The sequence below is a fragment of the Aulonocara sp. 'chitande type north' Nkhata Bay genome, linkage group LG7 (genome assembly GCF_057382095.1).
Source record: "Aulonocara sp. 'chitande type north' Nkhata Bay isolate Kocher_YH1m ecotype deep benthic linkage group LG7, A_spYH_male_GT1.1, whole genome shotgun sequence".
NCBI classification, from domain to species: domain Eukaryota; kingdom Metazoa; phylum Chordata; class Actinopteri; order Cichliformes; family Cichlidae; genus Aulonocara; species Aulonocara sp. 'chitande type north' Nkhata Bay.
The window spans coordinates 36780826-36808015 of NC_141350.1; the positions used below are offsets into that span (position 1 = coordinate 36780826).

General features: G+C 40.0%; 1 protein-coding gene across 12 annotated transcripts in view; it reads right to left on the bottom strand.

Moving 5' to 3' along the window:
• vav2 (vav guanine nucleotide exchange factor 2) overlaps positions 1-27190 on the bottom strand; it is a 194088-nt gene that overhangs the window by 59617 nt on the left and 107281 nt on the right. For all 12 annotated transcript variants that reach the window (XM_086300242.1, XM_086300244.1, XM_086300250.1 and 9 more), the window contains exon 3: positions 3027-3085. In XM_086300242.1, the coding sequence (XP_086156368.1) occupies positions 3027-3085 (59 nt within the window). The remainder of the gene's footprint in view (positions 1-3026; positions 3086-27190) is intronic.

Here is a 27190-nt window from a genome sequence, read left to right on the forward strand (position 1 = left end):
GTTCAGGATATGCTGAAGAATAAAGGTGGTCATACCAAATTTAGATGTTCAGGCTTGTTAGAATGATACAAAGTCAGTAAATTCCATAAATGTTTAAATGTTCAATAAATCACTGCACCTATTTTCCATTTCCAAAATTTAAAGAAATGAGAGGTGACTATAGACAGAAATTACACCAAAGGAAAATCAGCAGGTTCCAGGAAATGTGTGAAATCCTGAGTGATTTTATCCTGAGTGCATTTCTGTGCAATTACGTGTCTGCATGGAGAAATAAAGCCTTAATGCCCGACTCTGGCTGGAATGCTGACACAGAAACAAAGACATGAACTACTGAGCTCTGATTACAGCGAACAGACAAGATCAATGCGCTTCAACAAAACATCAAAGTCATGCCTGTGGCAATGTTATCCAACGATTAACACATTGAGGAACTTTCCAATTGGTCTACAGTTCAATGCATTGCCACAATGTGCTGTCTGTGAATGCACATTTAAGATTGTGGAGTTACCATCTGGACATCGAGCCCTCCAATCTGAGGAGCCTAAGCTGGAAAAGAGCTTTAAAATTGCTCTCTAAAAAAACCCCTCCATTCCACAATATTCTTCTCAATCCAATTTCTAAAACAACCTTTCATGCACTACTTGTGTTTGTGTGTAGCGCAACTAATTCAATCCAAATATATCAAGTCAAAATCCAGTCAAATAATGAAAGGAACTTTGTCAGGATTTTTTTTCTTCTTAATGTCTTTTCTTAATATTGAGTCACCTATTACATTTTTTTTTAAATGACAAAACTGATGAAATCCCTGTTTGTGCTGTACTTGAGGGGAAAAAGAAAATCAATGGTTTGCTACTCTGATAGTTCATTTTAATATTCACCTCGAACTCACCTGCGAAATGTAAATTTAAGTCACCACATCTACGGCTAGCATTTAGCATTAATTTTCTGCATTCTGGGATTTTCTTTTCTTTTTTTAATGTTAACTATTCGGCTTTAGAGGTGGCCTGAAGAGTTAGCTCTGAGGGAGTGAAAACAGTGTGCCACGATAAATCCTACCACACTTATTGATACAGCTTAAAAACCTGTAAAAATAAAAAGGTAAAAGCACATCACAAGTATGCGACTTGCTTTTGCTTGCACTCCTCACTGCTGAAGCTTGAAATGTTCTTGTGACTGTCATATTCAATAATTACTTTTCAAGTCATTATATTCTACAAATTTACCATGGATAAGAAATATATTCATATATACATACTTGCTTAAACTAAATATATGACACAATGCTAATAACAAAAACAAAGCGCTGACTTAGAATCGAGACTAAGAAATATTTCTAAAAAGCTTGAGGAGAAACAAAAAGACTTCTACTTGAGTGATAATTTATTTAACTGAAAAATAATAAAATAATAATATTAAAAACAATTAACTCTTTATTATCTTTGCAAAAGTTTAAAATTGTCATTTGCTTTTCTGAGAATAGATCACGTTAACATAACAAAATTTTAACAAGCATCTTAGCAGTACTTTTAATTTCCAGCCACTTATCAAGACAACACTTTGTATTATGCCATTCCTCTTCTGACACATTTCCCTTAGGATTTAGATGAGTGTACTCTTTAATATCAATATTCTTTTGTTCTGGCCAACAGTGAAATGTGACCCTACTTAATAAAGTCATTTTTTAGTCATTGTGATGAAGTTCTCATTTGTTTTGCTGGGGAGCAGACTAAGAGGTCAGTACTTACTTTTAGACCAAACAGCTCTGGGTTACTAAAGGCAAATACCTACTGCTTACCTTTCAAGCTTTTCTTTTCTGTCTGCTTTTACACTACAACTACAGTAAGACGTCTGAAGTGATATAATTCAGAGTATGCATCGATTCTTAATTTTATTCTCTTGTAATAGTTTTTTTCATCCTGTTCAGGTTCCCTCTGTATTTATCCACTGCCTGGTTGATACCTTGCAGTAAGTTAAGGGGGACTGTAGTGAATATTTTCATATTTCACTGAAACAAAAGTAAAGTTTAATAAAGCCTGGGTATTCAAAGTGCTGTTGTTAAATTTATATTAAAGTAGACTAAAGTCTGGATCAGTCACATCATGCCTACATCACCCAAAGTCACAGTTATGTTAAGAAAAGACATAGGGCAGAAGCTAAAATGTCTTTAAAAACATAGCTATAGAATCTACGATAGTCCCAGTTATAGCAGAGAAAAGAGGTACGACCTCCAAAACTATCTAGAACTGTGACTTTAGCATTGTGGCGGCTGATCAATCAGTTAAAGGGCAAACACTCCAAAAATAGTGAAACTCAAAAAACTGAAAAGTTACTAAAAGTAAAATAAGTTGAGAATAAAAAGTCCTGTGATTTACAATGAGGTCAAATGAGCATTGATTTTGACACCTCACAGCAAAATGGTCAGCATGCACAAGCAGTGAATTAGCCAGCAGTCAGCGGGTTATGTTGCCTTTATTAATGTCATGGGACCTGCTTTCTCTCTGTCACTCTCTCGCTCCCTGTTTCCTTCCCCTCCCTTCATTTCCTGGCACAGCTCCTAACGGCTGTGCTCCATCAACTCATTACTCAGACAGATAAAATGTCTTTTTATGTGTTGCCGGTGAGCCACCGAGCTCCAAGCAGATCAAGCAAATGACGAGAACTTAGGAGCCCATTCCAATAAATGGGGAGAACTCTCTCAACTTCGCCATTACTTGAGACTAAAAATGACTACACTTGCATGGAATGAAGTATTCTGACTGCGAACGACACAGCGCTGTCTGAGTGACAGATGGGAATGTATTGTCAGTCATTTCTGTCCTGCATGATAATGTGGAGGTTGAATGCTGCTGCTAATTGCCTAAAATGTAAATTGAATTTCAAATGAGCAGCAGACGTTAATAGCTACATCCATTTTAAAATAGGCTGGTAAGAAAATGTGGAATCGTTCCAAATGGCTTCTTTGACGCTGATATTTGGAAGTGCTTCAGCTGTCTAAAAGACAAATGAGAGAGAAATGAGACTCATACCTGATGCCTTTGATTTGTGCAATGCTGTGGTGGGAGATCCTCGACAGAGCGGAGATTACCTGAAATAAACAAAGACATGAAACGTTAGAGCAATTAAACTACAAATTTCTTTCATCTTTGCTCTTATGTTTGAAGACCTCTAATGAACTAAACATTCAGTTACAGTTACGGTAACCACAGATTACAGTAACTGACTCATGATGTCATCTTAAAAGGCTGTGATCACACTGAATACCAGAACACAACCAGTTTGTTGACTTGCCAGTAACCAGTTTTGTGTCCCTTAACCTTTGATTCCATGAAAATCAGCCATACGTCTCTGTGCTGCATGTAACAACTCTGTTACAACAAGCCTACTTAGTAATACGTTTCACTAAGTAGTAAACCATATTACTAAACACTGACTTATGGAGTGTCCTTGAGCACAACATATCTGAGATATGGGAACGTGTGGCCTACAGGCTCCTCGCTCCCTATTTTCCATAAGCATCTTCTCTTGAGCATTTGTAGAATGACTGTAACTCAGGGGCAGTGCAGGTCATCTGCTAACTGGAAGGTTGGGGTTTTGATCCCTGGCTTCTCCAGTCTACACACTGAAGTATCTTTAGACAAAATATTGAACCCCAAGTTTCTCTGTGATGTTCTCATCAGACTGTGAATGTGTAGGAATGCTAGATAGAAAATGGTAAAAGAGAAAGTGTTGGGTGATTGAGGCATGTTGTATAAAGCGCTTTGAGTATACAAGTAGAGTAGAAACGCACTATATAAGAACCAGTCCATTTACCATTTCAGTGGTGTCAGAGGAAAAGTTAGAACAGTGCTCCAAATTTCAACTTTTGTTTTTGTGTTATGGCATTTTGTTGTGAAGCACTTTGAAATGTGCTTTACAGATAAAACTTTACTTATTTATTGAATTTAAACTATACCAGCTGGCTGTGAAATGCTTTGTTTTCATACCGCTACACCTTTACCCCCAATGTACAAGGCTGTGTCCACCACTTTCTGTAAAACACAAGCATCACACACATTTACGGCAATCTTTTTTTCTTGCAATACATTCTGATATGCTACTAAGAATTCACCATTAAGACATCTTCATTGCATCTCTGCATAATACTGTCGAAAGCAGTCTTCTAACACTAAAGCAGCTCCAGGCGGCTTCATTATACTGTGTTCCATTTTTGTTTCTTGTTATGCACCACGTAATTATTCTAATAACAAATCAGAATTGAAAGACTTTATGATTTATCATATAAGCGATTGATCGTTTGTGTCCATTTCGATGGATTTTAACAGACAGGCTCCAGAAAGAAAAGAAAAAAATCAAAGGCAACAACAGAAAAAGAAAAGTAAAAGACACCAGAGGGGAAGAGCCACTCGCATTTACATCGTATATGCTGCAATTAAACAAAACACACTCCTTGCAGCTCCTCTGTTCTTTGAGGGTGATTATCGAACCTTACTTGAGCGTTTCTTAGCAACCCCTCTCATGCGTATGCAGCACCACACAGGACTGTGTGTAAACATAATGCAGGCCACCATGTTAATAGTAACATTCAAAGACATGCGGTGCAAAGCCTCAGCTAGGTGGCTGGCAGCTTTTTTTGTAAAGCCTCCATACTTTAGCTTTTTAGTTTTAAACGCTCAAATGTGTCTGTGCATGCATTTAAGTTGATTTGTTGCTGCTTATGAGTCACACGCAAGTGGGCTTACGCTAAGGACTGCAGATGGTGCGCTTGCAGGCCCTACAGAGGCTAGTTCAGGAAGATGAGGACCACCGCCCCAAAACACACGCACACACACAGACACACTCACACACAAAAAAAACACAACCCCCTGTCTCCTACGCCTCATTACCCACTCCTGGGTGTATTTCGGGTTGTAACACCGTGGCAATGCCAGATGTCTCCTCGACAGGGAGGACAAAATTGTTCCTTGGCAGGTGTGCCATCGACAGCGTCTCATCAAATTCCCTCTTCTCTAAACACACAATGTGGCACCTCAACGCCTTTAGTATTTAACATTCAACTTGAGCACATGTTAATGGCTGTTATGAAGCGAAGACCATCAATTTCGAGCTGTGGAGTGCTTGTGTTGAAGTGCTGTTGTCCACTCTCTCTATTCAAGGTGTTCTTGTCTTTAACATGATCAGTTACACGGAGTGCATATATGTCACATTCATTTACATCAAACCACTCTAGAGGGGGAATCCCTTTATTCAACCAGATAATAGGAGGTTATTTCTCTGAGCTGCTAAAGACCTGCGTAATGGAGTGTTTTGGTCGTGCTTAATGGTTTCAACACAGGGTCAGTCTAACATTATATACCTTCTTTACATATAGATTTGCAATTAAAGGAAATTAAAGGAAAGATACTGCAGTGTTAGGCCACCACATGCTGCCTGACCAGCTTCAATTCAAGTTGCTGTTGAATGTCTCCATCAGTCTGCTGACAGGCAGAAGCATTGTTTTAAAAGATCCCTAATTTAGTATTTTAATCATGATGGTGGAGATGTCTTGCTTCTTTGCTGAAATTTTCACATGGATATTCAGCTTGTTAGAGATCTGGCCATTGTCTTTTTACTCATCTATACGGTGTTTTGGTGATTTTGCCAAGGTTGCATAATCAGAAACGAGTTGTTATGACTGCAGGACGCAAAGGGCAAAGCTTCAATTATTATGGCTGATTATCACCGAAAAGCCTAAAAATGGCATTCAGGACAGCATTAGTTTGTTTACAGGATAAAAGCGATTACTGAGAACAACTATGGATTGAGTTTTCAGAGACAAAGATAACAGTATGGCTTCTATAGTGTGAAGGTCCCCTTTATGAAGAGACTAAGGGATTATATTTTTGTTTTAACTTGACACCTATTTGTTTACTGTAAATAGAGATGGAGGCAAAAAAGGAAAAAGAGACAGATAAAGATGTGGAAAGAAGCAAGGGAGTAGATAGAAAAGATTACTATGTGTCTTTGTTTCAGGTGTCTGTGTTTAGGGTATTTAAGAAATCACTGAGGATAAACCCATTGTGCTGCTTGGTGGCATTTTGCCCACTTGGCAAAGCTGCAGGAAGGGAACGCATCTGGCAAACTGCCCCATCATCATTATTGAGGGGTTTTTTTTGTCTTATGAGCCTACATATTCTTTGTTGAAGGGTGAGAGACAGATGACAAAATTTAAAGACAGAGCAAAGACAAAAATGTAAAATGCGAATGAAACAAGAGGATGAACGGGTGTACGCGCTTGGCATTTAATAGCAATTAATATTTCATGCTGCCTGCCGTGATCAGCTGCACTCAGATCTGGCTAAACACAGGTGCCTCGAGCCAGGTTTGCCCAGGTTCAAAGGATAGCAGAGCCACTGGCTTCGAGCCAGAGAGGTCACAGCAGGGCCAGAGCCCGTGTGGCCTGAGGAGAGTGTGTGCCAGCACTGAGCATGCTAGTGTGACTTTCACACATCACAGGGTAAAGTCTATTAATATTAAATCTCAAGTTTCCTCAACATGAGGAAGTTTGTTCTCTTTTCTTAGTTCATGTTGGCTTCACACATCATAATGCGAAAAATATGTTCTCAGTACTTGGAGCCATGGCAGCTCGTGACTCACGCTAGCTTTGGTAAGAAATGCTAATTTGCAATCTGTTTTCAGGGCAGCTGAAGGAATGAAAAACTGTTCGCATGTACTGCTTATAATGAGGATTACGCTTCTTATTAATCTATTTAACGTACAGTTATTGTTTCACTATTGATGTCAACACATCACAAAGCTGTAAGACTATAAAAGGAATACAAGGGATACTGAAAGGATAACTTCAGGGGAGCATCCCTTTAATAGCTGGTCTTTTTAAAAAACCCTTTCTTTTTCTTCTTCTCCTTCCTTTTTTTTAAGAAACAGACTTGTTTTATCTCTTTTATAAGGTTACTGCTTCCAGCCTTTGCTCAAAGGTTGCTTGTCAGTCTCTTTTACTTTCTTCTCTTTGCCCATGTTTCTGTTTTCCATTCTACCTCTAATACACTCTCTTCAGCCGCTTCTGATCCTTTAGTTCAGTCAAAGCCTTTGAGTCCACGCACATTATTAATTCCCCTCTCATCTTGTACTCCCCGGGGGATCCTAACTCTACTGCTCGCTAGAGAATAAAGCCTCTTCTGCCCCTCTAGGAATATGGAAAATACAAGTCACACGATGGAGTAATATTGCAGGTTTTTAAAGCCCCGAAACCATGATCTCACCTTTAATCAGCACCCCCAACAAGCCTCTGGCATTCCCTAACCCATGGGTGACCCTTATTGTCAGACAAGATGAATGCAATTGAGGATGCACGTTAAGTCTCACAGCCTCAACTTGTGCTCACGGTTTTCTGCGCATGACCGAAATGTAACGTTTATAGCCTGTTTACTGCATAGGAAGGTGCGTGTGTGTGTATGTGTGGAGGAGAGAGAAGGGAAGGATGGGGGAGAGGGGATAATGGTTGCATCTGTGGACCGACGGGGCGAAGCCAAGTGTTTGCAAACACACCGACCTTACATGTCTCCAGACTCGCCACATGTGGCCTGTGTCCCAGCTGGGCGCCAAGCGACACCGCATGCGACCACCCTGCAGCCAATCAAAAGACCTGCACAACACGGGTTCCCCCTGGCAACCGGGGCTCGACTAAATTTGCATGGTCATCAGTTACCGCACTGATCAAATCAAAACTGCAGCCATATGCTATTAACAGTGGGAGGGTGTGGCTGTGATTTGATTAAGATCTGAACACAAGAAGACAGTCCGTCACAAACACACGCACACCCCTTTGCCAATTATATTTAGATCTGATGAAGTTATGACATGATTATGTGTCTGTGAAAGTTCTGATTATACCTTCTGCTGCAAATCAGTGCAAGTATTGGAAGCTATCCAGCAAAGAGGAAGAATTAATTAAAAATTCAGGACATTACTTTTATTTTTCTCTTTTCTCTCACTGGGCTCCTGCTCAAACAGCTAACTCCCTAATAGTGTGATATATTTATGAAGGATTCACACTTTGATTGGACAGCATTGCTATGCTCATGCCAGTCTGCCTAAGTTGTAGGCAAAAACCAAAAGGGGCACAGAGTGGGAGAGCTGAGAACAGATGGCTGAGTGGGAACCCTGTGTGCCCATCAATAATAGACACACAAAGTAGGGAAAGCAGAGTCTGTGTGTGTGTGTGTGTGTGTGTCTCCATCCGACTGTCCCACTGCCACTGGGAGTTTCAGCATTTTACAAACCTCCTCTTATCCTCTGCCTCCCATCCTCTCCCCACCTCTGCCTTTGCCTTTTTGTTCTCTTTTACATTTTCTACACAATTCACAGAAGATTCTCCTGAAAAGTAGGGCTGCCACGATTAGTCGACTAGTCACGATTACGTCGACTATCAAAATCGTCGACGACTAATTTAATAGTCGACACGTCGTTTGACGCTTTGTAAGATCCCAAAAGACGCAGGATGAAGTAGCAGGATTTAAGAGTGTAATAACGGACTGAAACAGAAGATGGCAGCACTGCATGTACAAGGATGCCAGCTGCCGTTAAACCCCGAAGAAGAAGAAGCTGTGTCCCAGAATTCATAGCGCAGCCCAGCGCAGTTTCCAACAATGGCGGCAGCTAGTTAGTTTTAATATTACTCTTATTATTCTTTCTGGGTCACAAAATAAACGTTTAACATATTTTCAGGCGAGAATGTAGCTGTGTAAACCTCAAATATCTGCTCAGTTTATCAAGACACCACATATTTTCAAAAGTGCTCCGACGTTTTCGGAGACGTCTGTTACCCACTAGCTCGATAGCGAGCCGGGGGCGAGGCTAACTAGAGCCGTGAGAACACCGGACTCCCAGCAAATCGTCTTCAAACCCACCACCGTCTTTCGCTACTCAGGTTAAACATATATAAGTCACTTAGATAACTTAAAAATGTTATTGTTTGGCTTTTTTAGTATTTTATTTGTTCCTGAGTAAATCTGTTTGGCTGAGATTAAAGTTGAAAAGAGATTAAAGATGCTCGAGAATATACTCCGGTGTACTGTTATATTTTAGATAGCAAGGAGTTTATTAAACTCCACTGAAACAATCTGCAAATTTCATTTAAATTTGATAAACTATCATCTTGTCTTTATTTTTAGTTAGCACATACCTTAAACGCTTAAAGCTGTAAGCTAATGATAGTTATATAAGAGCAGATGCTGCTGGTGCAATAAGCTGTACGTTTTACGTCCAGTGGATGATGATCTGATTAGTCGACTAATCGCAAAAATAATCGGTGACTAGTCGACTATCAAAATAATCGTTTGTGGCAGCCCTACTGAAAAGCTTCCGTCACGTATCCCATATATGAGCGATAAACACCAGTGTGCAGTGTACACACACATAACTTAAAGGCCCAAAAGAGTTGATTATTTTTTTTATTGCATAAGGGCTCTGTGTACACAGGACAATAAAAAAGGCGATAAAGAAGAAATAAGTTTACTTCAAGTCAAACATCCAAAACTACAACTGAAACAAACTATATAAATAGAAATACTATGGAGGAGGAAAGGGCATTAAACCAGTTATAAATCAAGCTGAGCCCAACAATATTGGGTAACAGCCTAATTAAGCAGGCTAGAAAGTAAACACTTATTCTCAGCTAACAGAAGTGCACTGATGGCAATAGTCTGCTACAATCCATACTCTTAGGCAGAAGAAAGCAATACAAGTTATCTAAATATTTAAATGAAACAAGAATTCAGAAACACATCAACGATATTTCTGTATATCAAGAGTATTAAGAATGCCTGTACACATGCTTTTTCGCGCAATTACCATTCAGCCAACCATGTTAAAGCGGCGCAACACATTCAGTCAATACAAGTTGGAAGCTTCAATTAATTTCCATACCAAACATTAGAATGATGGAAAACATGATCTGACAGTGGAATGTTTGTTGGTGCAAGATTGCCTGGTTCATCGCGCATTCCTGAAAATGCTGAGAGATACTGTATCTCTCAGCATTTTTCACATATAAAGAGTAAACTCTATAAACAGTTAATGATGTGAAAAGCAACAACAAAATATAACCAACCGTTCTCTGGCCGAAAGTACCTTGTCAATAAGAGGTAAGATAATTGCGAGACTGGATGGTGCTGATAGAGTACCTCAGTTAACCACTCTGTGCAACTCTGCTAAGTAGATAAACATCCCAGAACGCACATAATGTCCAACATTGAAACAGATGGTTGAGAAGAGTTGGAGACCATGTCGTGTTCCACTCCTGTCAGCCAAGAATACAAATTTGAGGCTGCAGTGGTCAAAGGCTCACCAATGGTGCGTGAAATGTTTTCTTGGCAGTCTTTGGACCTGTTAATACCAATCAATCATAGTTTAAATGCCACAGCCGTTCTATGTATGCTTGCTAACCATGTGTATGGACATGATTTACAATCTTTTCATGTTTACGTCCAGCTTGACATCAGATAATTTCACAAAGCAAGAGTCATCTTAAAAATCGTACATAAAAATGACAATGAGTGTACTTCAGTATTCTGCCCAAACTCCAGATCTACAGCCAATAGAATAGCTTTGGGAGGTGGTAGAACAAGATACTGGGGGTGTGAATGTGCGGCTGATAAATCTGCAGAAATTATGAAGTTAAACAATCAAGTCAACATGAACCAGGATCACAAAGATTTATATTCATTGTATATTTTGTAAAACTATTAAAAACAATAGTAACTGAGGTAGTTTTGAGGGCATGCTTGTACAAAATATAAAATGTTGGCTCTGTTTATATTAAATCCTTACTTCTACTTTCACCATTCTCCAGACCCACGAATCATGGGCTGTATTTGACCAGCATTGTCTTTCTATTCAAGGGACATCATGACTCACTGTGATCAGTCTCAAGCATCGCGCTAGAAATTACTGAATGCCATCGGGAGCTAGGCCTGTGTAAATCCTGATTGCAGACAGATTGGCACTTGCCACACTGCACTAAATCCCCTCAATGTGGACCTTCCAGCTGCTTGATTACAGGGGATTTTACTGGGTATGTCTGTGCAAGAAAAGCCTCTGGCTTGGCCTGCGGGTCTGAAAGAGTGCTGCTGCTGACCCTAAGGACCCCAAGCACTATGGATGCCAGACAAAATGGCTCTAAGCTTTTTTCAGGGTAGTTAGCCCACACATGAAATGCACATCATTCCTACCTATCCCACTGACTGAACTTAATATAACACAGGTAATTCTGAAGGTTTTTTTGTCTATTTTGAAATGCATATCCTACCACCACCAATGAACTATTGATGTAAAAATGTACCAACAAATCAATTTTAGAGCTTATTTAGGTTTAAGGACCTCGAACATCGATTCGATCTGAACCTGCGCTGCTTGAAGGGAAAAGGGCAACAGTGGCTAACATGTGCAAATTATACTCAATAGATCGTTTTGGCCTGGTCAACACCTGCCGATGTGCTGCAGCCATGTCCATGACCTGTCCCATTTCACACTATATCACCAGACATGTGCCTGCTCGCTTGTGCGTGACTATGCCTGTTTTGTGTATGCTGTACATGTGTGTATCAGCACACACACACTCAAGATGTGTACACATTTTCCTCCTTTTTCCCCCCTCTTTCTTTCACACACAGTAATAGAAACAGCTCAATGCTGCACCAGCTTGTAAATAATGCAATATTAGTGAACAAGAGCAGAGAGAGGGGCTTAATGGAAACTTATCCAGAAACTGAAAATGACAAAAACAAAATAAAATTAAAAAAAGACCCAGAAGAAACTAATTTATTGTTGTTGTGGGGCTGATATGCTTCACAGCTAAAAGAACAGAGGACTTGGGCACAATTATTTTTAATAAATTCAGCTCTGTTCAGTTCAATTTTAATAATACCAGAACAACATATAATCACAACAACACTCAGGGAACCTGAAAACAAGTCCAGAATTGTGTTAAACATTTACAATAAAGTGGACATAAGTGTTAACATGCTAAAATGTCTTTATCTGAGTTTATATAAAGTAAGTAAACCACAGAGGCCAAACCACCAAAACAAATCATATAAAAAAGGTAAATGGACTGGTACTTATAAGTAAAGTGGTTTCTTACTACAAGCCTCGTCCACCCATGCACACGTACATCCATCAAAGCTTTTCAGTGCCTGAGCACTTATAACCTGACATTCACACGTTGTTTTATTGGGGGCAACTGGGGGTTTAGTACTGTGCCCACAAGCATGCAGGTTGAAGGAGCCAAGGATAAAATTGCCAACTTTCTTATTAGTAGATGGCCCACTCTGTCTCCTTACCCACATTTACAGGAGACACTATGGATTGATGGTCTCTGAGTGCAGCATTTCTTTTCACCTTAGACCAACTTAAAAGGTTTAGTTTAAAAAGAAAAAAAAACAAAAAACAGAAAGGCCGCCTAAATGACTTTGCATTACTGCTGTATAAATCTGCACTTAACCTGCGTGCTCCAAGAAGCATAGCAACACTGATCATACAACAATAGCAGAAAAGGTGCCTCTGCACTCACCAGAAAGCACTCAATCAGGACTAATATTCTTGCAGCTTACTTGTTGCAAAGCCAGACCATTCATAATAAATGAGGAGGGAACGTGTTTTAGAGTATCACAGCAGTGTTTTAGCTTAAGCTTGAGCAAGAAGGTATGGGGGTTTTGGGAATGAGTGTGTGGCGAGAAGAACTTGAAGACATTTTGGTGATTCTGCAGAAAGACCCAAACAACAAGCATTCGACTGAACATCCCAGCAGAGCAGGCTCAAAAATGCCTTGCTATGTTAACAGATGGAAGTTGAGATGTGATCAGTAGGTGCAACTACGTCAGTGGCAGTCTATGGTAGCCATGAGAGGTCAAATGTACTGCAGCTTAAGAAATCACTAGCAAATAGAAAACTGCTGCAGAAGCATACAAAACACAAAAGAAGCTGAATAAAAATCAATGGAAATAGAAAAAAAACCCTCACAACCCTGATGGTCCTGTTTTAAGCCTGCCCCATTGCAGTCGTTCACATTTTTTTGATTTCTGTCACTTCCCCAGCTGGTCCATCAGGTTATTGGGACACCAGAAACATTTCTGTTGTGTTTTGTGAGATTTTGTTGTTGTTTTTTTCTACTTCTCTTGCATTTTATTCAACTTCTGTTGTAATGCTTGCTTTTGCAGTATTTTTCAGTTTGCTGGGTTTTTTTAAAGTTGCATTTCGTTTGACATCTCAGGGCCACTGTAGCACAGCAGCCTCTCAGAGTAGGACTGTACACACTGCCACTAGTGGGTAGGTGAAAATAAAAGACAATGCCTTAACAAAGTCAGGAAAAAAAATCATCTCTATTTATAGAGATTCTCTTTATCTGATTTATTGTTGTTAGTTTTTTTACATAAAAAGATTCATTCTAAAAAAAATGTCACTTTATGAGTATCATAAGGAATATGTGAGGATGTCAGTGACATTAATCCTTCATAAATCCTTGCCCAAGAGTTGTGTGATCTATCTCCAAAGATGTCAAACCAGTTTTTTTAAAGATTTGTTGCATGAAAATTTACTGAAAAGTTAATCTAACGCTTTGGTGGATGAATGATAAAGTAAAATATGTGACTGTATAAAGCCTCGGTCACTTGTTGCCCAAAGGGCTCAATTAAAGAGGTGAGTAAAAAAACAAAACAAAACAAAAAACAAAACAAAACAGTGTATCACCTCTCAGAGCATGAAGGCAACAAAACAACAAGTCTGCCCTCAACAAATTATGGATGACACCTACTTTTACACTTGTTTGACTAAAACAGCTCTTTGGGACATGCTGTCAAAACAACACATATTGAGAGCGAGTGATGTAGAACAACCTTCCCCCTGCTGAGAAATACTTGAGTCAAACTCAGCTGACGCTTCTGATGATCTCAAAATGAAGTAAAAAGCAACTGTGACTGAATGTGAGAAAAATGATTTTAAAAAAACATCTCTGAGGCAGATTTGAAGATTTTACACATGGTAGGTTATCAGTGGATCAACCTTTGCCTTGCCTGCAGCTCATCTTCGAGACAGAAATAATTTGGCATTTATTATCAACAGCTAACACAACAAACAAAATCTTCTTCTCGTGGTCTTCTCGCATACTGCTGAGGAAAACTCCCACCCCTCCTTTAAGTGCTGAAAGGACTCAGTTAACACAAAAATTGAACAGGAAATGAGAAAATGTGTATGTGAGTGTAGCTGAGGATAATGTGCCTGCTCTGGCTGGCCCGCTTCTTTTTTTTGTCTTCCTAAAAAAATGTGTCTGACATTTGCATGCTAGAGTGACTAAACCCCCTGCTGCGATGGAAATTTCCCATGTGTTATGTCATGTTTCGACTACTTTCATCAGCTGTTTGTAGGCTATGAACTGTCCAACCCACTAGGTCGTCAATGACATTTTAATCAGGGGGTACGTGCATTTGGGGCACTCTGTGACAGAATGTGTCATTAAGAATAATGTCTTAATGTCTCACAAACAGCTGCGGGAAAGATGTTGAGATGCAATAGAGTGCAATGAAGTAAAGTGTGTTAAATCACAGGCACAATTTAAGCAACTACGATTTAAGATGTTCTACTATTTAAAATGAGTGATATTATCATACTGCTTGAGAGACAAGTATTTAATTAAATTATATCCACTGTTCAAATTTAACTATTGCTGCAAGTTTATTTTGTTAGTGATTATTGGCTTTATACTTTGCATAGCTGGAAGTACAATGGCTCCTGAAGAGGAGGCAGACTCTGTTTTGGGGTCATCTTGAAGAAAGCTGGGCCCAAAACGTAATTATTTGTCTTGGAGAGAGCGTATGACCCAAACTACAACTATTATTGCATACTCTATGATATACACACATCTACGCTATTTGCTAGAAAATGGATGTAAAGTTTGCATTATGTCTGTGACTGTCTGAAGCTCCTGATGTTGCAATTTTTATTATTTTATTTTTTTTCTGCTTGTCAGATCTATAATCTGTTTAGTCTGCTGGCTGTTTGCAGAGCATTTCCAGTCAAGATGCCATACAACACTGTCTGGCTCACAACTCAACAGCAAACAGCTGCTGCCTTCAGCAAATCCATTGGTTATTACACAACCTTTCCTCCTTTTTTTTCAGCTGCAGTGGAATAACAATGCAAGAGAATTGTGCTCCATGCAAGTGTAAAATAACCTAAGAACATACTAAAAATTTTAAAGAAAAACAAATACTGCTAAATCAAATAATAGGACACTGACATGTGAAAGGGGGGGGGGGGGGGGGATCTATCTCCTGTTGGTCTTTTACTGTAAACATTTCATTTTTAAAATCATCTTGTAAAGCTGAAGTCATTTTGACATGTAAACAGCATTTTCAGTTTTAGTCGCTCTACACGCACATCGGAGTTGATCCCTGACACAGAAGCAGCGTGTAGTGACACAAGGGTTTAGGGCTTTAGAGCAGGATGTGGTGATAAGGGCAGACTGGGGATCACTGGAGGAAAAGGGATTTCCCATGATGTGATGGAGCTGGGCTGATGGGTTAATACTTCCACACGGGCCTTATCAAACACAGACACCTCAGTACATGTGCGTGTACGTATGCCCGTGTGCATGTGTGTGCGTGTAAATGTGTAAGCAAGACTAAAGGACATGATGGTCCAGTAGGTTTCGGTTTGACACAGAGTACTGAGAGAATGAATGGGATTAAACCAACAAGCGTAATCCAGCTGGCCTGTGGGATGGAGGTCTGCCCACTACCCTCTGCTGGAGGAGATAAGAAAGCTGGGGGAAGGCGGGGCATGGGCAAAACCCCCACATTATGCAAACATCTGAACTTACTGCAAAACAGAATTGATTTCATAGTCAAGTGTTTTGTTTGTATTGTGAATACTTGATGAGGGCAAGATGCTCATGGTTGCTTTTGTATATGTTAAATGGTGAATCCAGTGTTTGTGGAATAAAAGGTCCCTGCATCTTTAATCTTTGTGGAAGTGCATTGCTACATGACTGGAATACCCCTTTAAAAAACTATATATGTGAAAAAAAATCTCAAAAAAATACAAATATATAAAATAACAAACCACACTACAATAACCAGAAGGTGCCAGTATTACACACAGAAGCTCTATGTCACGTGCCATTAAACACCAAAAACCCCATCCAAAGTTCAAGTACAGCTAGTATATCCAAAGTCCAGCACAGTCATTTAAGAGCAGTTTTGAGAGCCAGTACAGGTCTTCAAAGAATGGTCAAATAGTGCCCTGATAATATTGAATATTTTTTATTTTAAGTTATCTTAAAAAGTGAGCGTACAACTACCTTCAAAGTGATCAAGAAAGGTATGCATTTGTGTGCACATATCCACATTACTGTCCACAAATGAACCAGGATAAAAAGCTTACACACAAAGCCACATCCCAGAAAGCATGCTACTCCATATAGACTTGGTGTGATGGTAACAATAATATAGTTTACGCAACCTAATAATATACAGTAGATTTCTTTGCCATCTATGATACTTCAATGAATACGATCAATCAAAATAATTCTATAACTATATGCGCATGCCTTCATCGGCACTCACGCTAACCTATACTACAGATTCTTGGAGCTGAAGCAACTTCAGGGTTTGAAGCTTATTGGTCTCATTATTCATGCACAAATGAGCAGCCTTCGCTGGTCCGACTCCACGTCCCATCTTGAGAGAAGTGGTATTTGCAGATGATGAATCATATGGCAACCCCCTAGCTTTATATTCAAACTGGTTGCCGCGATACACTTTTTTTTTTTTGGCCTTTTCCTTGAACTGTGGCAAAATTAATTTCTCTCTAAAATTCTTATCACACTCAACAATGTTTACCCAGAGGAAGAGCTGCATGTAGCCAGGGCTCCCTTTATATTCAACTAATACAAAGTCAAGTGGAAGGTATTCAGAACCACTTCAGGGAGATGATAAGATGGGAACTCTGGCATCTGAGACATGAAGGAATTTTAATGGCATAAAGCTTTTATTCCTTTCTTTACTGAACCGTATCTTGGCAATGCAACAACAAAGCATTTGTATACATATCAGGTGAGACAACGTCAAAAGTAATATTTTTCTTTTCACATGTTTCAAATGACATAAAAGCTGATATTCTCATGACTTATCGTACCATATATGAAGTACATTTGTCAAAAAAAAAACAAAAAACAACTGGCTGGAAAAACAAGTGAGATCAAGAGAAAACAAGGCAGAACAAAGTTAAGATAGTTTAGTGTGACACATGCTTTTAGTCAAGCGGTGACAGAAGAGCTGTGGCTGTTACCTAGAGGGCTCATCGCAATGGCCAGCAGGATTTTTCCATGGGAGCAGTGAAAGTGACAACTGGACAAAGAGCTTCCATTACAGGCCCTGTCCCCTGCGCTCTGCCACTATTAAGACCCTGTCTGGGGAACACCTAATGCTGCTGACAGATGAAGAGGAGCACAAGGCAACGGGGAGCAATCTAAACTATCGGAGCAGATTCCATTCACTGCTGCGACCACATGTCAAAATAATACTGAAAGAAAAACTGCCAAAGTACAGTGTGGTTATTTTTGTAAGTGCTCTTTTCTCCTTGTCTTTTTATCACTGTAAAACTGTGACATTTAACACTTCCTATCTACAATGACCTCTTTGATAAGCCAATAAGATCAAAGTTTACTATAACCTCAATCTGTGAGATACCTGCAATATATTTTAGCCTTGGTAATACCATGAAAAAAACAGACTTCATAATGAATCACTAATAAATGGGAAACTGCTTTATGGGAAGTTGCACATGAATCATGTCATTTGTCACGATGGAGATCCTGATCATAACCGCACATTAATGGCTTTGCAGAATGGAGAACTGCAAGTGAAAATTCAGGTTGAATATGAAATAATTGTTGGTGAGCACAAAAAAGGCTACAACATTGTGCCAAGACCAATGACAATTAGAGTCTCACAAAAAGCTGATAAATGGAATAGGGTCAGGCCACGAACACACAGGAAATGACACACTTTTCAAACGCTGTGACAAATGAGGCAAGAGTATAATCAACAGGAAAGAGAGAGACCAGAATGAAACACAAAGCGGTGTAAAGCACTTTAACCATTAATAGCTCACAAAATAAATTTATTGTGGTGTACGAACAACATGTTCAACGAGTTCACAAACAAATCTAGAAAGCATTTACTGGAAAATGTATCCTGCTGCATGCAATAGAAAAAAAGAAAGAAAGAAAAACAGCATGTGAAAAAAGCCTAAAAGCAGACGAAAACGTTGGTTATGCCCTAATATCCAAAAATAATTTCCATGGGGTCAGAGGCCTCTGACAATACAGTATCTGCCTCGTGGGTGCATACGGCCCCATGTTTGTAAAAGAAGTCAGACACTAACCACAAAGTTTACAAGCTCTTTTACTGTCTGTCAGTTAGTTATGAATACATTGTTCCTGGTGAAAATGCCGTGTACAAGTCAACATGGTGTGTATATAAGAGGGCCAGCAGAGGAGGGAAATAAATGGCAGGGTTACATGTGGACATGGGAGAGCGCGTTTAGCATTTAGAAATGTGTTACATAAAATAAACTACACTAACCAACTAAGGATGAACAATGAATCCTCACCCGGCACATTTATGTTAAAGATCCATTGGTGATATGTGCAAATATAAAAATTACAGTTCTCTCGTGACCAATGTTGACAACAAAGATGTCAGTATACAAGATTTATTGCCTAAAACTACTACAGTACGAAAACACAGGGAAGCTCTTTTCTTCAGGGTCTCCAAGGCCAGAACAATAAACAAAACACCCCCCTTTAGCTAGAAATCAAAACCAAGTACTCACTAACCAAAAACAAAATACAATGGCTGAGCTCCCTGTCTAACCAAACCAGGAGAAAACAGTTGAAACAAAAATGGCAGAGAACCCCTACCTGCTTCCACAATGACAAACTAATTATCACAATAAGGGCACACCTTCGCTCACAATAAAAGAAAGAAAAACCAAAGTTCACAGAGGGTAAGTTCTCACACACATACACACAAAGGCCCGCTGCCCAAAACTCTACAGCTCACAGCTCTGGCAAACATGGGGAAAATGGCAGTGGGTTGGTTGGGAAAGGCGTGTTCCCCTTAGAGGTGGACTCGGGGGATGCCGCGTCACTCCTCGAAACCTCTGGTCAGCCTGAGGTTTGTGCTGAGGAGGGGGCGGGGACACCTACGGTGGTCAAACCATTGTTGTTTTTGCTTATTTTTCTTTGCTGAGTGTGTTGGTCTGTGCGGTGGTCTATCCTGTATAACCGATCTACTCCTACATGTTCACGTGCAGCGTGTTAGGATACTTTTCCATGTGAAGTTGTGGTAAAACATTTTTTACTGGAAAAAAAAAGAAACAATCTTGTCTGTGTGCAGAATTCACACTGACAATTTACAGGTTTTCAGACTGTGTATTGAGGCAGCTTTTACCGGCAGCACAAAGCGAATCTTAAAGCAGCAGCACCGAGGAGGAGGCACATCTTTCATATGAGTATAACAGGTGTCAGGCAGAGAGACGAGGATGTCGGAAAGTATGAACTGAGGGTGAGATAGCTAGTTCGCTATCATCTATAAGATAGATTCCATGGCGTGACATACTGTGAGTGGCAGTTTACATTGTTGGAAGCAATTCCAACAGATTTTTCTGACTTCTTATAATTTAAATTTTATTGCATTCAGAAAATCATAAAGGCTGAATTTAATGTAGTTTGTTTAATGTGCATTTGTACTCAGAGTAATCAAGTATTTTTATTTTTTTTTTTTTTGTTACAAATAACACTAATTTGGACATGTTGTCATCACATAATGCATTAGTTCTAGTCATGTAATTTGACAGCAAAGGAACAACTGGGTTTGTGACCTGACAGGAAACACTGAACACCTAATCACACCATGAAGGCATGAAAAAAGATAAAAGAGTGTCGTGCTTTAACAACTGTATCACACCATCAAAGCAAGAAGCAACTGGGAAGCAAATCCGCCATGGGCGAGAGTGTGTGCACAGTCAGGAGGGGGTTGTTCAGGGTGACAAAGAGGGCATGGGGTGCTTTACATTACCAGAGATATTGCAGTGACAGGCTAAGCTTCAAACACACGCTGTACATCAAAAGTAAGTTGGGATGGAGGAAACCCTGCATTCACATCACATCAAAAAAGGAAAAAAAACCCTGTAAATATGAGCAGAGAAATGGGGGGATCCCACCTTTCTTCCTGATGTACTGATAACTGTTTTCTGCCCTTCTGCCTTTAACTAAAGCACAGGTGTCGAACTCCAGGCCTCAAGGCCCGGTGTCCTGCAGGATTTAGATGTGTCCTTGATCCAACACAGCTGATTTAAATGGCTAAATCACCTCCTCAACATGGCTTGAAGTTCCTTAGAGGCCTGGTAATGAACTAATCATTTAATTCAGGTGTGTTGACCCAGGGTGAGATCTAAAACCTGCAGGACACTGGCCCTCGAGGCCTGGAGTTCGACACCCCTGAACTAAAGGAATAAATTGATCATACACACACACACACACACACACACACACACACACACACACACACACACACACACACAGTTGAACAATACCACAGGTGTGATTTGGTTTTTGATTTCTCCATCCAGCCAAAATACCACAAATCAATGTTCAAAGTAAATGAGGAGTGGGTGCAGGCAACGTCAGACAGAGAGAACAAAAATTGTGTTACTATCTTGCATTGCAGTAAACATGAAGTGTGGGGATCATGTGTGTTTCCAGGAACTGAATACATTTTGGTAACAAGTTAGGACACCTTTGGATACAGACTCTCCTTACAGTGTTGCATATGCACAAAGGAAGGTTGAATGTGTAGGAGTGTATGTTAAAAGATGGGAGGAGGCTATTCTTGGGTGAGATGATGTCGCTAGAGATTTGACAACCCACAGCTACGCTTCAAAAGGACTCATTTCTTATTAATGTCCGCTCTGAAGGGAGACAATGTGTTTCTGGGCGGGGCAGGGGGGGACCATAACACTGTGTGTGAGTGTGCGGCATGGATATGTGTTTACAGTTGCATGGGCGACTGTTTGTGCGTGTGCGAGTTCCGTCATTAGTCTGTATGCGACAGATCAAAGAACGGCAAAAATCCAGAAAATAGTTAATTGGGCTCTCTTTGTGCTGCCGCTCTTTATGATGTCCCACACAACACAAAGTGAAAGATCCCACTCAAGGCCCCCAGAGTTCATGAACCGTGAGCGAACGTCACATCAAAGCGGGCGATGGCAGCGGAGAGAGTGTCATGTCACATTGGACAGAGGGGAGGTTGGTGCCTGTTAACCTTTCACGATGGCCAGACGCATCAGCCAACACTGGCAAGTCTGTGTGGTGTCACACTTTCAAGTCCCCCAACCCCTCCCCCAGTCCTTTTTCTCTTTAGTCAAATCCCACCCACCCCCAACCCCACCACCTTCCACTTCACGCTGAATATTTTCACATTCCCTGACTCTGAAACCACTGTTAACAGCCCGTGCGACAGCGAGAGAAACGGGAGCGCTGTATGTGTGATGTGGTTGTACCTCCAGGCTACGCCAAGCAAACTGAGCTTGTCAGCCAATGTGAACAGACACCAAAAAAAGAATAATGCATGCTGATGAGGGTGGTGCAAAGGGATAGGGCTGGGGCTTGGAAGTTAGGTGGCCACCATAGCAAGGCTCTACACTGGTGAATAATTCCCTCTCATGAGGCAGGTTAATGCCTCTCCATGTCACTCAGAAACTCTATGGCATTTTGTTGTTGCCACAGCTGAGCTTAGATCTCTGTTTTCCTACATAAAGAGACACTCTTTCGCCTGCTATAAATTAGCATTCTAGCCTTATTCCACTTTATTTTATTGTTTTTATTTATTTATTGGTTCTTGGAGTAAAAAAAAAAAAAGTTTATGATTTGTGAGCTGTAAAATAAGCAGAGCACAAAAATAGCAGCTTTATTACTGGAGATTCCAGCTCTATCAAGATGCAGTTTTGCTTCCTGGCTAACATCACAACACAAACTATTTATTGCTCCATTATTAATGTAATAAAAATATTGTGAAATATGTGATCGTATCGTTGGTTATGTGGATTAAAAAGCATTGTGTATCATCACCAATACAGAACTCTGTCTGTGAAACGATGCGAGTCATCCATCTTCGTTTACTTTTTCAGGCACCTTCAATTAAAAGGTACATGAGAGTTTACATGTGGTGTCAACCTTGGAAATGCAACTAACAGAAAACATAACTTTTGTAATCACATTCTCAGATATGTTGTATTATTTTGTTATACTGCAATTTATGGTTAAAAAAAATATCCAAATGCATTTTAATACAGAAAAAATTTAATTATTTGTTTTAAAACATACAAAACAGGCAAAAAAAAGCAAGTTTATTTTCTTCCTTTCATTCCCCGATTCAGAACCCAAATCCACTTTGCCGCTGAAAGAGATTCATCATGTATCTGCCAAACTGTTTGAGCCCTGTTTGTTGTGGAGCGTAACACAGTAGAGGTGAAGCTGTATCAAGGGAATGTTTTCAGACAGTTTGCCAGGTTAAGCAGAGTGCGGTGAGATAAGTGCAGGAGTTTGAGGCTCCATACGGCTTCTGTGGTTGAAGTACAAACACTCACCATGGCTTGCAGGGAGCTCACTAAACAGGATGTGGGTAGTGCTTTTTTTTGGTGTTTTCACTTCTTTGTGTGCACTCGAGCATGTGTGACAGTATGTGTGCTTGCAAATTTTCATATGAGTGTGTTTGTTGGTGAGAGATGTGTGAGGAAGAGTCTTAGACAGATACAAAACAAACAGAACACAAAAGGGATTCATTGCTTTTTGACTGTTGATTCCAAATATATGGGATCGACTACAAAAAAACAAAACAAAGAATGATGTATGCTTAGCTTTCTTAGAATAGCATTTATATTTCAACCAAAATCATTGGAAAATGTTGCTGCGTGTCTCCTAGGGAAAATCAGCATGTGTGAACCATTCCAAGACTCCACCCTAGACAGAAATCTATTAAAAGAAAGAAATAAGGTCACAAACAAAAAATGTAAAATAATTTAAATGTGGATTTATTGTTATTAATTTTTACTTCAAACTTCTAGCTCTCACTACTACATCACATAATAAGGCCACACACAGTAGTGCTGTAACAAACACCGCACTTGAACGCCTCAAGAGATAAAATGGGTGCATTAGGGCAAGCTATTCAAACACAAAAATCCATTCTCCATACATTCTGGATCAGTCAATGTCCTGAGATGGCATTCATTCTGTAAGTGATCAATAAACACTGTATAATACATCATACAAGGTGTTCAGTGTACAGTGGCTCGCCTTGTCGATTAACTGAGGAATAAGACTTAGAGGTGGAAAACCCCCGATATCTCTGAACAGTTCTACACTGCAACGGCTACACAAATGTATGTAATTATACACTTGGTTTTGATATCCGAGTACATGAATTTCTGTGAATGTCAATAGGCTGTATATTAAAGATGGAGGTTGCCAACATGGCATCGGCCATTAGTTTGTGACATAATGTTTAGGAACTTCAAATTTTGCCATCTTATTTTTTGTTGTTTGAGACAAAAGTCTCTCCTTGCTGGCGAATAAAAAAGATTGCAAGCTTCTTTCATTTACTGTCTAAAATCCTTCAAAATGTGACCTTGTTGTGCAAAAAAAGCAAAGCATGAAAAAAACAATGACAAACTGAATGTTTGACAGTGTCAAATGTGTCATGTACCTTTTGTGTGTTTTGGCGGTTCTTATGTGTTGCAGACCTTCTGGGGCTGCAACACAACTTTTTCAATAACCATTTTGTGGATGTTACACTAGTTGTCTGGTAGAACAAACCTGAGTTCAGCTACAGATTTCACACTTCAAAGTGGCCTAGTGAATCAACCTGTGTGAAAACTTTTTATTTTTCATTTATTCTTATTACAGAGGAATTTATAGCAATGATCTATGAAAAACTACCTTTCCCTTTGAGAGCTTACAATATCACCTACCTTTTTAACATCTTTCTGTATCATGCACTCCGTGGCTTATGATAAAAAGACCCAGGTTTATCAGGATGCTCACTCACATGTAAACAGGCTGTCGTTCTTGCTGCTACTGCTGCCAGACATATGTGCTCTCGCCAACTGCCTCACTTACCCTAATGAAAAACAAACTCTGTTTTGCACTAGAGGGACCATGGTTGAAGATTCTGAATTAGGCAATTTGTGGCAATGCACAGCACAGCTTCAGAAAGTGACAGCACTGCAACAAACTAAGCTATTTTCTGTAATTGTCACAAAGAGGGTGAAAACTCATAATGCAATCCCAAAAGTGAAAAACACCTGCGGTGAAAATGACATGAAGCTCTTAAACAGTCCTTTTTTTCCCTCATCATCTCTCTTTCAAATGAAAGCAGAGCAAGGTTAGGTCTCAGTAAAGGGAAAAGACAGTCTTTACTGATGTGTAAGTGTGTGATAGTGTGTGTAACTCAAATCTAAGCCACAGGGACCTCACTAAAGGAGGAATGAACCTCTTCTATGTGGAAATTGGAAGCATTTGGGGGGAGGATTCCCTTTATTCTGCAGACAGACAGAATGAGAGAAAGAAGAGGGAGCGAGAGAGAGAGAGAGAGAGAGAGAGAGAGAGAGAGAGAGAGAGAGAGAAGGAGGGAGAAGTGACACATCACAGCTTCAGACAGCTCACTATGTCAGCTGAAACAGACAGGCGCTCATTATGGGTCTCCATTCAGCATGTCTCACCAGGGACAGCATGGAGTAGACTGGGGGAGGGGAGTGGACACAGAAAAGGGGAACCACAATGTGGCTTTTTTCCCCAATTCCAAAATGAAAAGATGCAGAGAAAGGATTCCTAGTGTGTCAGTGACATCAATGAAAGAGTGGTACAAACGTCAATTGGAATAGGAAAGAGAAGTACCACACCAAACCTGATTATACAGATCATATTCTAAACAACCAATGTTTTGAATATACACTTGCTCATCCTTACTGCCAAATAGGTGTATATTTTCAACTTGAAACTCAAACCCCCACTAAGGTGATGGAATATAAAAAGAGCCAAACAAGTATGCAACCCAAAGTCCAATAACTTGGTTGGGTGGGGCTTGTAAAATTCATTAACATCAGGCAATTCAGGATCGTAAATGTACTGGATCTTCTATAGCACTTTTCTATTCTACTTGAACACTCAAAGCACTTTATATAAAATGACTCATTCTCACACACTCTCTTTAACATACAACACACCCTGATGAACACATCAGGATCAACTCAGGATTTTTGCCCAAGGATGGCAGACTGGAGCAGCGAGAGATTGAACCACCAACCTTTCAATTAGTAGATCAGCTACTCAGCTTCCTGAGCTGAGATAAAGGTGGTTGGGGACAAGGTCATTCAATCAGGATCTAGGCCCTTAACTAGAGAGTCTCACAGGTCCCCCTTCGGAGAACTTTCCAGCAAAACAGCAAGTGTCATCTTTGTTGTCACAACTCTGTAAGAGGTCTCAATCATTAATGCAGCTCCTTTTTTGTATGAGAGAGATATGATGTTCAGCTAAAGATAGATTTTGTTTTGGCCTTGTCATGGGACCTTATTGGAGTGAATTTCTCTCTACAAGACCCACTGTCATGCTTACGCTTCCTCTCTGTCCTTTTTCAGACTCTCTTCCAGGCACAGTGGAACAGTTATCACTTCACCCTGGCTGTATCCAAAAAAGAGAAATACTTCCTTTCTTGGAAAGATTTTTTTTGTTATTTTTTGACAAGAATACAAACAGAAAAGCAGGTTCACAGCACAGTCACCAGTTTTGTATTTTTTTCCAACAATAACAGCAGCGGGACTTTAAACGGGGCTTTCAAACCAGGGAAAGCCATTAAGCTGTCAGTTGTCACAAAGTGCTGGAAAACTCCCGTACCCATCTCACCTGTCTTATTTTATTGCTAAACCATGCTCTCTTCCATAACGTCAGAGCCATTAGGGGACACAGGAAAGACCATAGAATCACTATTACCTCCTGCCATCATCTTGTACCATTTAAGATCAACAAAGAAGCGTGCACATCTTAATAATGTAAGACACGTAGCAGCAGGGCCACCACAAAAACAGGGCCCAGCCATCTCCCCTAATCCTTGCCTGGGTTGAAAAGCCATCCAAATAAATTATGAATTATTCAGTTTGGTTTACTGTGTTGAATTCTCAAAACCAGGCCGTCTGCTTTGTTTTTCATTTTTCACACGCACACTAGTGCTACTCAAATCCACTTTTACTGTCCACTTGGGGGCATTTTTCTTGAGCATCCCTGCTCACTGCTATCATGCATGTCACTCAGAGTTTTTCACTTTGAGGTGAAATCACAACAGCCTAGAGTGGACAGGACAGCCACGCACATGAGCACGAAAGTTTGCAGTGCTAAGCATGCACGCACACACAGGCAGAAAAAGGCTTTCTGAGAGGTACATCCAATTGCAATGTGTTTGCGCGCACACACCCAAGCGCAAACACAAAGTGACAGTGACACTTTCAATAACCCTGAATCTGATGGATGTGGAGGAATCTGACAAGCACTTCTGTCATATACAGCAGGGCTTGGAGACTACTCAGATTCAAGACTATTATCAGTCTTCTTATTGAGTCTCTGGAGTAAACTGTAAGATCACAACAAAGATACGATTTGATTACTCAGTATTACATGTATATATGTCTTTTGCCAAACACAGTATAGCCAGTGTGTCATCCTTATGTGACTTCTTAGTTCAACATGCATGTCACTGCTACAGGGAAGGCATCAGGATGATATAATCTGGCCAGGAAGCAGCTGACATGACACCAGCGGACAGGTCTGGCAACCACAACGGCCTCCAGAGAAATTTAGAGGAGAGATTGTATCAAGTCAAGCCAGTTGCAAAAATGTTACTTTTTTTTTTGCCCAAATTTAGAACCTTGAACCTAAAACAAATCTTTTTATCAAGATTATAAGTCTAAGCATGTTTCTATTAAAAAAAGGTTATTTTATATCTTTGGATGAAGTTAGGAGAATAGCATCCTCAAAACAAGCTGACTAGCACATTCTGAGCTCATATTTCAAAGATGGTATGATGTA